Source organism: Protopterus annectens, chromosome 1.part1 (assembly GCF_019279795.1).
Source record: "Protopterus annectens isolate FY-2018-M chromosome 1.part1, PAN1.0, whole genome shotgun sequence".
Classification (NCBI taxonomy): domain Eukaryota; kingdom Metazoa; phylum Chordata; order Ceratodontiformes; family Protopteridae; genus Protopterus; species Protopterus annectens.
Window position 1 is genome coordinate 1360375770 of NC_056726.1, and position 13820 is coordinate 1360389589.

At 39.5% G+C, this 13820-nt stretch overlaps 1 protein-coding gene across 1 annotated transcript in view; it reads right to left on the reverse strand.

Annotated features, from left to right (window-relative positions):
* Nucleotides 1-13224, reverse strand: part of MEX3C (mex-3 RNA binding family member C) — a 149769-nt gene extending 136545 nt beyond the window's left edge. The window contains exon 1 of the mRNA XM_044082144.1: nucleotides 12507-13224. Within this exon, the coding sequence (XP_043938079.1) occupies nucleotides 12507-12999 (493 nt within the window). The 5' untranslated portion in view covers nucleotides 13000-13224. The remainder of the gene's footprint in view (nucleotides 1-12506) is intronic.
* Between the last annotated feature and the right edge of the window lie 596 nt (nucleotides 13225-13820).

A 13820-nucleotide genomic window follows, 5' to 3' on the forward strand; every position in this document is an offset into this window, starting at 1 on the left:
ATTGCTCTGGTTTCTGCTAGAAGGTATATGTGAAATGCCTTGTATTGATGTAAGCTTCTGAGCAGGTGCTAGATAGCTAAATAATGCAGTTTGTGGCCTGAGAACTCAGACCAGGTAATAAGATGATGCAATATGAATAATGGGAAAACCTAAGTGTCAAAAATGATGTAATTTGGGAGGGCCTTAGAGACATGTTTGTTAGTAATGTTTAAATACTATTTCTCACAAGAGACCGGGAGCATTTTGACTTTGGACATCTAACTCAGCACTCTGCCTTATGCTCACATGTAAGTTTTACCACTGTGATTTCTTGTAGTAGTTAAAGCTAGTAAAGATTAATAAAGTATTTTTCTTTGAAATCAGACCTGTCCTACTGTATTACTTTAAGTTTCTGTGTGATCTGTGAACTCTTAGAGATCTCTGTGGTGTAGTAGCTTTGTCTTATGTTTTAATTATTTATTATTAAATATATTTAAAACCTTCTACCTGTGGCTGGTTTATGTAGAGATAAAGTATGCTTTAGAGTACATTATACATTTAGAGTGTTTACTGTCTAAGCCCGTCCAATAAGCCTAGACTGAATAGTCACATTACCATTGGATAATAATATTGCACAGTAATAATTGGACACCCTTTTAAGGGCCTTTTAGTAGCTGATATTAGCTGGGTGGTGGCAGGGATTACTACCGTATGGTCTGGGTAAAGGGGCACATCTGGAGAATCTGTGTCAGCCTTTCCCAGGAGTGTCTGTAGAAGTTGTATAAATACCTATCTCAAAGTGTGTGTGTGTGTGTGTGTTTTGTGTCAGCTACTTGGGCAGGGACACGAAGCACTGGCTGGACAGAGAGGGTACTGGAGGTTTTAGCTTGCCCTGCTAGGCCGAGACCTGGACCCTATAGCTGTGCCAGTGGGAAGTCTTATTGGAGACCTGGTGAGCAAGGGAGCAACCATCCCCAGACTGACTGTGATCGCTGTTTGCACTTAAGGGAAATTGTACTTTACTGTGGGGATTAATTATCCTTTCCTCTTTTCTAGGAGACGAACTCCCTGGTGTTAGTGGTGAGGATTGAGGCTCCTTGATTGCTAGGCCAGGACATAGTTATCACACCAACAACCAAGGATATTCTAAAAAGAGTGCCATAAGAACGCACTTACTAAAACTGACTTTGGTTGGGTGTAAAACTTGACACTATGGAGTTTCTAAACAAACACAGTGCCTTAAATGCTCTAAAGCAATTCAAATCCCGCACCCTTCCACCTCCCACATTACTTCTCTGCATCACCAATAATGAAGTCTTTAAAACAAACATGATGCAACATGAAAGGGGGGAAGGAGGGAGTTCCATCACTGCACCCTTAACACAGTAGTGGGTTAATACGTTTGTTCTAACATGTTAACAGAATCAGAATTGTAAAATATAAAACACAATAACTCCACCAGCAGACAAACCCACACTAGTAGCCACAAATCAAAACTAAGTGCAGAGAAAAGCACCAGTATGGAAACATAGCAGTCACAGTTCAAAATATCCACGGGTAAAATAGGCAGCAAACAGCAGGCAACAGGTAAAGTTAATCCAAGTTTAATGCATATACAAACTGGTATATGCATTAAACCTGGATTTACTTAAAGCAGGCAGTAAACAGGCAGCAGGTAAAAGAAATCTAAGTTTAATGCATATACAAACTGGTATATGAATTAAACTTGGATTTACTTTTCCTGTTGCCTGTTGCTTGCTGCGCTTTACCTTTGGATATTTTGAACTGTGACTGCTGTCTCTCCACACTGGTGGTTTTCTCTGCACAACTACAATTGTGATCAGCCACAGTCTAATGCTTGCATCAATCCCATGGGTCAAGAGAGGCAAAAGAGCTTCACTAAAAAGCAGGGAGGCACACTAGCTGACACCAAAAATATTAAACTACTAATGTGATATGCAAACGTTAACAGAGTAACAGTTCTAACATACATTCTAGTGTCTAAAAATATTAGCGGACTGGGACAAAAACATGGGAGACACTGGGGACATGATCTCAACTGTTGGACATACAAGAGGTGCGTGTGTGCCCCCACATCCTGGAGGGTGAATGAGAGGGGTGCCTGTGCTACCACGATGCACGGGCCAACAGTGTTAACTACCGCAGGAAAAGTAACCTGCACACAGGGTGGTCAACTGCAATTTCGACAGCAAATTGAGCTGATAATGAGGTCCTTCCTTACTGTAGCTAATGTGACTGTGAATCACAAACTACTGCATGTCAGAAGGGCTGTTTTACCACAGCCCTTACAGTGAGTGCTGGAGTTGTGCATGCAGGCATGCTAGCTATCCTTACACTTGTTCCTACCCCCTCCATTCCCTACAGATCAATGAAAATGGCTGGTGTAATGTACTGCAAGAGCACCAGACTCCCAGAAAACACTCAAAGACAGAGAATAACTAAAGCTTGATGGCCACTTTGGCCATGTAAAAAAATAAATACAGCGTATGATATGCCTGCATTTATCTGAAACACCTAGTCAGATACAGCTTAATCCATCTACAGCACTTTAGAGTGATGCACAATCAATGGGGAAAAAGCAAAACAAGTTTCTCTGAACCTCAGATGTAAACTTTTTTTTTTGCAGTGGGGGGGGGGGGGGTGTAATTAAATATACCTACTTTGAAGATGCACAACAGTCAAGAAGAGTACTGTGGATGAATCCACAGGACCCCTACCTAATCAACCAGGACAATGACCGTGAACTCCTGTAGTCAGTGAACATGACCTCATACCATAGCTCTCAACCAATCAGGGACAAATACAGAAATAATCAGGGACAATTAAGGACACTTAAAAATATTAGTTCTATTAACTTGAAGCATTGACAGAACAAAGCATGAAATAATATACATCTCATATTAGCTTTTTGACTCTATTGCGTAGTTCTAGGAATTGTTGTGCTTTGGTTCTGGAAAAAAGCCAAAGTGGCCATCAAGCTTTAGTTATTCTCTGTCTTTGAGTGTTTTCTGGGAGTCTGGTGCTCTTGCAGTACATTACACCAGCCATTTTCGTTGACCTGTAGGGAATGGAGGGGGTAGGAACAAGTGTAAATACGTAAAAAAATAAACTTTAACCCACTCACATTCATCTCATCCCTCAAAGAATGTAACTGGCATGCTCTAAAGTACCTCAGTCTAGATGACGCAGTTGAATCTTTTAATACCACCTTCCTGAACATCCTTAATTACCATGCCCCCATAAGATTTTCCAGAACCAAAGCACAACCCTCCCCATGGCTACAGAAAACCACCAAGTCAGAAATGAAAAACAGGGATAAAGCCTGGGAGCACTGGCAAAACCAAAACCCCGCAGCTAGACAGAAATTCCTAGAACTACGCAAGAGAGTCAAAAAGCTAATAAAACGGGACAAATTCCAATACTACCAGTCTGCCCTAGACTCCTCACAACACATCCCCAAACAATTCTGGTCCTCCATAAACTCCATCATCCACCCAGGTAAAGTCAGTACCCCTCCTAACATCCCTCACTCCTCAGAAAATATTGCTACCTCATTCAACACACACTTCACCCAAACCATACTATCACTAGCTAAACAACACAACCCCCCTCCCCTCTAACCCACACCTTCAACTAGTAATCTCCCCACTGCCTTCTCTTTTTCTCCTGTACCTACCTCCAACATAAAAAAACTCTTAACTAAACTTAAACCCACCAAATTAGCAGCAGACAACCTCCCAAGTGAATACCTACAAATTGCAGCTGATGCTCTGGCCTACCCAGTATCCATCTTGATTAACCGATCTCTGTCAGAAAGTTACGTTCCCACATTGTGGAAAGTCTCGCATATAATTCCCCTCCACAAAGGCGGACCCTCTGCAGAACTAACCAATTACCGCCCCATAGCTATTCTCTCTCCACTCACCAAAATACTAGAGAGATGCATACACTCTCAGGTCTCACACTACCTCCTTACTAACAACCTCCTTTCCAGTACTCAGCATGGTTTCCGACCAAACCATAGCACCACCACTGCCTTACTCTCCTTTACAAACACTATCCTTCAGCATAAAAACAATGGCTATCTCTCCTCTGCTACTTTCCTAGACCTATCTAAAGCATTTGACATTTCTCTGTCCTCAATAACCTATCGTTCTCACAATCAGTCACCAACTGGTTTCAGAGTTACCTGTCTGACCGCCAACAATCCGTTGTATGGCAGAATGACATATCTCCCCAACTACCTGTCTCCATAGGGGTTCCCCAAAGATCCATCCTTGGACCCCTACTTTTCTCTGTTTACACCAATAATCTAGCCTCTGCCACCAAACATGGCACACTCATCCAATACGCAGATGACTCTACCATCATCTGCTCAGCCCAGTCCCTACCCAAACTGCAAAAAGTCACACAGGAAGCCTTTTCCTCTGTTGAAACATGGTTATCCGATGCCCAATTAATACTCAACCCAAACAAAACTAAACTACTCATCTTCCAACCCACCAAACATACTCAAAACAACTCTCACTTTAACATCACATTGACATTCACATATCCATGACCATAAAAAAAGTCCACAAAAAACTAGGAGCATTATACAGAAATAAACAATTTCTCACCAAAGCAGCAAAGATTTCAATAGCAAATTCCCACCTTATCTCCACCCTACTTTATGCCTCTCCAGTATATACCAACCTAAGGCAATGTGATCTAAACAAGCTAGAGACCTGCTACAACAAAATTGCAAAATTCGCCACAGGGGCATCCTACCGTAGTCACCACTGTCTTTCACTTGCTGAACTGGGCTGGCTTGAACTCCCTCACCTCCTTCAGTGGTATCAACTCTCACTCACCCACAAACTAGTAAACCATCCACTAAATGTCCCATTCCTCCAGAATCTACTCCAACCCTATCGCACCACCAGACCACTAAGATCCAGCAACAAAAATCACTTGCAGATCACTAAAGCCATAACTCTGCTGTTGAAGCACTATTCTCTTGCGCCATAGCCAAATTATGGAACTCACTCCCACCCACAATTACCTCCGTACCATCATGCACCAACTTCAAAACTTTATTAAAAGCGCACCTAAAAACATGCTGGCTATGCCCTTGCAACTCCCACTCTAATATCATCCACCCCATCCAACTACTACCTTTCTTTCACCTCCACTAACTACCTTGATGATAGCAAGCTCAGATGCTCATCAGCCTAGTACTTATTATACAGCAGGAACTTCTCATTGTTACATTTGTTAATGCCTGTTATGTACTTCACAGATAAAGATTCTAGTTGTCTACTGATGTACTATGTTCTTCATCTGTAAATATGTTGTAAGTAATTTCTATGTTAAATTGTTAATCACTATGTAATCCAATGTAACTACTGTCTCTTTATTTTACTGTGGAGCTTTTCTCTCCGGGCCTCCGCTGAAAATGGACCCACGTCCAGTCGGACACTCCCGGTCAACAAATTTAAATAAATAAATAAATAAATACATCTTCTGAAGTAAAAGTAGTCTATAACTCTAATTATTGTCATTATTTGTTAAGTATAATTCATCACACATTCTCCAGAAGTCACCAGCTTTAGGAAGGATTAGTAGGGACACAGCTAAAATAGGAGTCAAAATCAGGGACATTTGAGAGGTATGCCTCACACACATCTTGGCCAACTACAGAAACTAGTCCATGTCACCCACTAATCATGAAACATATGTTAATACATTAGCAGTCCCTTTCCATTAATCTAACATCTTTTTAGAGGGCTAATTATCCTCCATAAAAAGTGGCACATCTATAACTCTAAAATTAATTATAAACAAAGCTTCCTTAACGTCATCTAGCAAATTGTACCCTCCTCCACTCGGTCTTGTCCTCACAAGAGGGCCCACTTCTGCTCCTTGCCCACTGTCACACCCCACTGATTAAAGCAGATAAACAGCGTTTTTCACCACATTACGTCAGTAAAGCCAACAACCAACTCATTCATCTTTAGAACATTAAGGTCAATCCCCTTGTGCTCAATGAAGAAATATACACAAATACAACACCATGTTTAGAAACCCAACTGTAATCAAATACTGAAATTAAAATAAAAAAGCTCACAAGAAAAGGGGGGAAATTTGTGCTAAAATAAACATCAAAATTGCTAAAAGAACTCTGGAGCAAGATCAAAAACTACAGCACTACTTATTAGCTAAAACTGCTATGTCAGGGGATGACCACAAGACATTTTCAATTATACATAGAATCTCAAAAATAATACCCAGCATTACATTGTTCTGGTCTGTAATGGCGTCACCCATGCCAACCCTGAAGATATAGCCAATATCCTTGCAGATAAATTAAGCTCCAACATCTCACGTCTCCATCTCCAAACTTCGCAATTCAAAGTATTCAAAAAGTGCACACTACATCAAACATTACTGCTGAACAAATATAAAAGCACTTCCATGGAACAAAAATATTATCTGCACAAGTTTAGATCACATACCGGGCAGCTTTCTAATCAGAATGAAATACCCCCATTAAACATTCTCCTTGAGACTACCCAGTGAATTATGTTAACAGCTATCATCCTCACCAGCATCATTTGCAAGACTATGGAAAATATTTATTATTTATTTGACATATGTTAACTGGGTTAGTCTGGCTGGGCAGCCTGCCCTTTTTCAGCAGAGACCCAAGGAGAAAAGCCCCAAAGTACACAAAGTTAGAAATACAGTGAGAATCAATCATTTGGAGAAACGAATGCTTTGTTATTATACACAAAAACGCAAAAACTGAAAAAAACCCACACAATATTTAAAACATATGCAGTAATATCAAAGGAAACCCAATACAAAAATTGTAATGGCATGGATTTAGAGAGACGTTACAGGGCACGGAGGTCATCTTAAGAGTCCTATAATAATTAATCTAAAAAGAAAACAGGTTCTTGAGGAGAAGCAGAGATAGGAGATCAGGTGAAATAAACTGGAAGACAGTTAGTGGTAAAGGAATAGTGTGAGCAGAAGGTACTGTTACACAGAAAGATAAGAGAAATTAGATGAAGAGGCAAAAATGGTAATGGGAGACAAAATGATGGAGGCAGAGATGGTGACATTCAGGTGAGGTCTTTACAGGAGCAGATCCAGGAGTTAAGCAGAAATTCCTTTAAAGCCATTTTAAAACTGCTTGTGTTGTTAAGAAGAGCATATGTGGAGAGGGAGTTTGTTCCAGGCAGAGGTGACTGAATGGCTATAAAGTATTTTGCCAATGGATTTATTGGGTTTGGAAATTTGAGTTGGTCAGAGCTACGTAGGTCACAATTCAGAATATAGGGGGAGATAAGGTTTGCCAGAGAAGGACAGAGTGGGCCAGGTGGAGCTGGGCAGGAGGAGTTGATGTTGAAGTTCCAGCCAGTGCAGTTTCTTTTCTTAAAAAAAAAAAAAAGTGGTGCGACTGATAAGGGAGATTACTGGCGAATCTGGCTATTTTATTGCGAGTTCAAGTTTAGTAGACAGGTTCTTTTGGAAGAGGGTGAACACTGGGGCGGCATACTGCAGTGTGGGGAGTAGGTAAGCTTAAGCTAAAGCCAATTTAGATTTTGGAGTTAGGAAATTTTTGTTCCTGTAGAGAAGACCTGAGTTTTTGGTATGTCTTTTTAATACAATTATTGATGTGGCTGTCAAACTTGAGTTTGTCATATGTAAACCCTGAGGAGTTTAGTGTAAGACACAACTTTGATAGTAGTGTTATTTAGGCAGGAGACGGAGAAGGGTTTTATGTGTTGGAGAGGTTTAGGAAGGAAGAGTAGGAGTTTAGGGTTAAGCAGCAGTTGATTGGTAGTGCCAGTTTTCAACTGAGTACAGATATTCTTGAGTGAGAGCGAGTAGGTGAGGTAGATTATAAGATGTGGAGATGATAGTCGAGTTGTTAGCATATTGTTTAAGAGTGGAGTGTGGGCAGGACTAGTACAGATTATTGGTAAAGACATTGAATAAGAGGGCCCCAGGATGGAGCCTTGGGGAGCCCCAGTTTGCTACCTCCCCTTTCTTTCATTCAAACAGCCATTTAACAGATTGTAATAGTCGATCAGATAGACAACTAGAGAACCAGCTGAGAGTACAGTTAGAGGTTGAGATAAGCTGGTTTGGAGAGAAGGAGGTTGTGGGATACAGTGTCAATGGCTTTACAGAGGTCAAGGAACAGGCAAGAGCCTAGTTTGTTATTGTCAAGAGAAGTAGAAACAGAATGAATAAAAGAAATAAGTGCAGTAGTAGTGCTGTGAAGAGGTCGGAAACCATGTTGTGTGGGGGGTAAGGAGGTTCTCGAATGAGATATGAAATGAGCTGTTTGTGTATACACTGAGAATTTTAGAAAGGGGAATAGGATAGCAATGGGCCTGAAATTAGATGGGTCAGTGGAGTTTCCTCCTTTGTGTAGAGGAACATAAAATTTTTTCCAGGTGGGTGGGACAAGACTTTCCTGTACTGACCAACTGATAAGTATGGAGACTGGACAGGCAATGGAGGATGCTGCTAACTTGAGGTAGAGAGGTGGTAAGTTATCAGCAGATGGGGAGCAGGGTTTAAGTTTATTGGGAAGTGATCGGATATTGGAAGTGGAGATAGGTTTAATGGAGAAAAAGAGTAGTACGAGAGAGTGGGGGAGAGATGTTGGGATAGAGTTAGAATTAAGTTCTGTATGGAGTTAATGAAAAAGATGTTCAGGAAAGTGGCAGTTTCGACTGAGGTGGTGTTGGGGGAGGACCAGGAACCAAACCACGACACGACCAATAAGAAAATCCACGGAGTCTGAAGCTCAACCACCACAGTACTTTATTGCACAAGCTTCACCAACTGGAAAGACAAAAATGAGAAAAATGGTTCTCCACAACTGACCTAGGTTTCGTCAAATGACTTCTTCAGAGTGTGTTGAACCAGTATATAACCACAATCAATAATGACTCACTAATTACAACAATTATCACTTCAAATAAATTGACAATTAATGTATTGTTAAAAATAATCATAGTTAAAAAATACTTTGTTAAAAACACATAAGTATCACAAAAAACTACCCCACATAAAATCGTAACTAACTTGTGTTGTGTATAATCAAATAACTTATTATAATTAACTATGTATATACACAACATGTCAAATACATTAAATACTTAAATAAATATATTTGTTAAAATTAAAATGCATTTGTATTGTAGTTATGGTACTAATAATGTACAAATATTAAAAAATGTTTAATTTAATAATATACCATATAGTATATTGATTGATTTTATTTGTATTATCCTTATAGGTGTGTTTATCCCAAAATATGCCTTAATCTCAAGAATGGCTTGATTGACACAAACTCATTTAACCCTGGATGTGAGTGTGCATTTAGTTTAAATTGCCATTTAATTTCACAAACATCTAAATGAAATTCAGTGACTCTACCTTGTGGATCTTTTTCTAGTTGTTGTATAATACAAAACTTAAAATGATGATCATTATGCGTTATAATATGCCTTGCCAAGGCATTTGAAGGTTTTTTATGTTGGATATCCAATATGTGTTCCTTTATTCTTTCTCTAAAAGCCCTACATGTCTTTCCAACATAAAAGGCAGTGCATGACTGACATACGGCAATATATACCACATTAACAGAATACGGCAATATATACCACATTAACAGAATAACAATCAAAGTGTCCCATAATAATAGGTATGTTGTTAATAACCAATCTCTTGCCAGTCGTCATAATATGCCTACACGTCAAGCATCTTCCACATTTATAATTTCCTTTAGTCTTATTATTGTTGGAACCATTGTTTAATGTGCATGTTTCAAACATCTTTTTAAATGTTATATCTCTACGAAAAATTAATTTAATTTGACGAGCAGCAAATTCCTGAAAATCCTTTAACCTACAAAAGGATTCCCAATTCTTTTCTATAATACTTCTAACAAATTCAGCGTCTGCATTGTAGGTCAAAACAAACAAAAAATTCCCTTTTGATATAAAATCATCACTGTTTTGTTCCATTGTGCCACTAAAAAGTTCCACATTATTTTTAAGAATCGGTAGAATAATGCCCTTATCTCTTTTAAGGAGTATTTCATTCATGATTTCATCACATAAAATTCTGGGGTAACCCCTATTAAAAAATAATTGTGCTATAAATTCCAATTCATTTACAAAATCAGACATTTTGCTCACCATGGCCGCCTCACCATTTGTCCCTTGACAATAGCTCTTTTTTGGTGTTTGGGGTGCCAACTATCATAATGAAGATATGAATTGGAAAATGTGGATTTTCTATATATGTTTGAAACCAGGCATCCCTTTTCTTGAACAAATGCTAAACTCACATCCAAATATGTTACTTTGTCTTTTTGTATATTATAAGTAAATTTTAAAAACCAAGCAGTTTGATTAATATAATTCATAAAGGCCTCTAATGCTAACCTTTGACCTTGCCAAATTATAAAAATATCGTCCAAAAACAGTGTGTAAAATTTAATAAATGGACGATATTCACTGTTGAAAACATAATTGTTCTCCCAAAAGGCCATTACGTAATTGGCATAAGTGGGGGCACAAGCGGCCACCATAGCAACACCTGTATTTTGTTTGAGGTGTTGGGGGAGGAGTTGGGGGTGAAGGGTTTCCTGGGTGTAATAGCTTGTTGATAGTAGTCCAGAATTTTTGGGGTTGGCATGAGGGTTTTTTTGCTGATTAAGATAAAATGTCTTTTTGCCTAGGTTGATTTGTTTAATTATGTTACGAAGTTCTCTACAGAGCTGGAGATTGGTAGTAGTTTTATGCTTATGCCAGATTTCCAAGCACACTCTCATCTCTGCATGAGGTAGAGTGTGTCTTTGGTTATACAGGGGGCGTAGCTTGTTTTAGCCCTTATTTCTCGAGGGGGCCAAGGAGTTAAGAATGTTGAGAAATACGATGTTAAATTTTTGGACAGCTTCTTCGAGGGGGAGGTCAAAAAGGAAAGAGCAGTCAATATCAAGACCATAAGGACCTCTTAAAACATGGACACAGAGACCCTACAATCCATAGACAAACTAATATAGATCTGTAAAAAGTAGTTCACCAGATAATATATGGTGAACCCAACTGAAGTCTGAATCCACTGAATCTCTGAATAAGGGTATGTATGTCGATTTATGGAAGGCCTTTGACACGACTTCATATTTTGAGGCCACTGACAACCCGGTCAAACTCAATACAAATCTCTACATAAGCTACTAAACTCTCACTTAAGCAGGCAATAATTTTGTTCCAAAATGTCTGTTATTGACAGCTGAGCAATACTAAGAACAGGACATGGGTATCTTTTCTTGTTATATTCACCAAGTCGATGTGTTTGACGACGAAAAAAAAATCCGCTACTGAAAACACTTTTGCTTTCGTATTTGTTATCTTCAGTTCAATGTGCACATATGTCCTAGTGCTCCTAACGTCCACAGCCAGACACCTGGACAAAAAAGTAACCAACACACTGAATTTACTCGGATGTTCAAAAGAAAATGTGCCCCTTTGGTTCATACAGTACATAAGAACAAAAAAGGGCATCCTTCCTTCGTAATTAGCCCACAACATGGTAATAAGATGGCTATTCCCAATAACTTTCAGTACAGTTAAACTCTACTATTTTAGGAATTCAATCCCAAATAACGTAATACACTATATTGTACCTCGCAACTACGAAACTAGGAAGTGGACAAATTACCAACTCTCCAACACAATAAAAAATCTGCTTCAGATTGCATCTTAGAAATCAAATACTAACTTCTAAATAAACGAACCGCCCACTCCCATTCAGAAATAAAAACAAGACCCACAGCCACGCAAAGACTGCTGACATTACAAGGTACGAATGGATCACAAAACAAAGGATGACAAACTAACAAAAAGTAACATTTAACAATAGGAAGACTAGTCCATGACTCATTTAAAGGGACGCGATCATTTTACCAGTTATTTCCAAAAAACACAACCATGCAGACTGCTATCACTTTACAACAAGGTTTCGGTGAATCACAAAACAAACAAAACTGTCAAGACTGAGCCACAATATACAATCAACACATCTAAAAATATGTACACACAGAAGTTCTTTTCTTGCAAAAAACAAGCACATAAAAATCAGATTAAAGTTCTTGCTAAAGTTTCCAAATGTGTCAACGCAGTCATAGAAAGTTATCGCACCATTAGAAGCGATACGTGTGAATTTGTCAACAGATCAAGTAAATATGCAATAAACTTTCCATGGATATATAATAAAAAATAAATCCCGTCTAAAAATGAACAATACTATCTACTGTTTTATATGTTACTTCATAAAACGTGTCTACATAATATACAAAGAACAAGCACAATAAACTTGATTAAGCCACTCTTTCTTCTCCATTACTATGAAACAATGGGACGATTTCTCTGACATCCTCTCCAGTGTGTTTTTAGTATACAACTCTTGTTTTACCACTCTTTTCACCTTACCCTGTCTGCCAACGATCTCCGCGACATGCTCCGAACTTGGAACAGGCACACACTCTGTGGTGTTGACACTCTTCTTCCGGAGCAAAGCAGACTGCTCGCCATTCACCCCACTCCCATATGTGGAATGAGAAAGTATAGCCATCACTCCCTGCGGATCTTCGCTATACAACACATTTGGGTCTGATGATTCGAAAGCTGTCGGCAATAACATAGGACCCAACCCGGGGATCTGGGCCTGTGACAGAAGTAATGAGTGATCTTCATCTTCCTCCCCGTCAGGCGCAATTGCGTGGTCTGCAATTTCCAAGTCTGGTAAAACGGGACCCAACAACCTCGGCTGTACCTTCACATTTGTTTCCTGCGCTTCCGAATGAGAGGACAGGCCGTGACCATCGAGGCCCAGCCCGGCCAACCGTTCACATATTCCCTCTTGGTCCAGCGACAGCTCCGAGTTCTGATCATCCGCCACCAGCAACGAGGTGCTGCTCGGCATTTCGTGTACACGTTTGTTTTTTAATAAACTTTTATTTCAATAATTTAAAATACTAACATTAATTAAAATAAAACTTTATTCACGACATATAAAATACACAAGAAAAAAGCGCCAGCGCTATACTTTTGAATCAACGTGCAGATTTTTTTATTGTTTCTATTGTTCCATCACCGAGCCACAAGCGGCGACGCCCCGGCTTAAGCACATTCACCTTCTGACTGGTTAGCTTGGCCAGTAGCCCCACCAAATCGAACTTGCAATTGGATAGATCCTGTAAATGACAGGCGGTGCTTCCCAGCGATTTGTTACTTTTATTATCAGTCCACCGTAGGTTACTTGTCTTCTGCAGGCAACTATAAGCTGTAGTCGGGGAGTTTGTCATTTTTGATTGGTCAAGTTTCGCCGCAAGCCCTACCTATTTTCTAAGACGATTGGCTTTCGTCTTCTGTTACACGACCCGGCTAACTATAAATAGAATCTGTCTCAGTACGTATATAATTTCATCCTTTAGGTGAATACTGTGTTTTTTTTGTTTTGTTTCCTTAATGACTAGTAAGTAATAAGACTTAGCTGTATTGTTACCTAACTGGGAGTTTTCCGTAAGGAAGCATTTTTGGAGAAAGTCAAATGCGCTGTTTTTCCTAACCGGAAGGGGCAGGATAACAAAAAAATCTCCGTGACCCCAAATGACTGAGCAGGGGGGAGACTGTTATTGTTTTGGTACTGTGCTGAAGCTGCAAACTGGTCCAAAGATCATGGTGTTTTGCTTCACCCTTGCTTCTGTTAACTGTGCTATTCCTTGACCTGAAAAGCGAACTCTG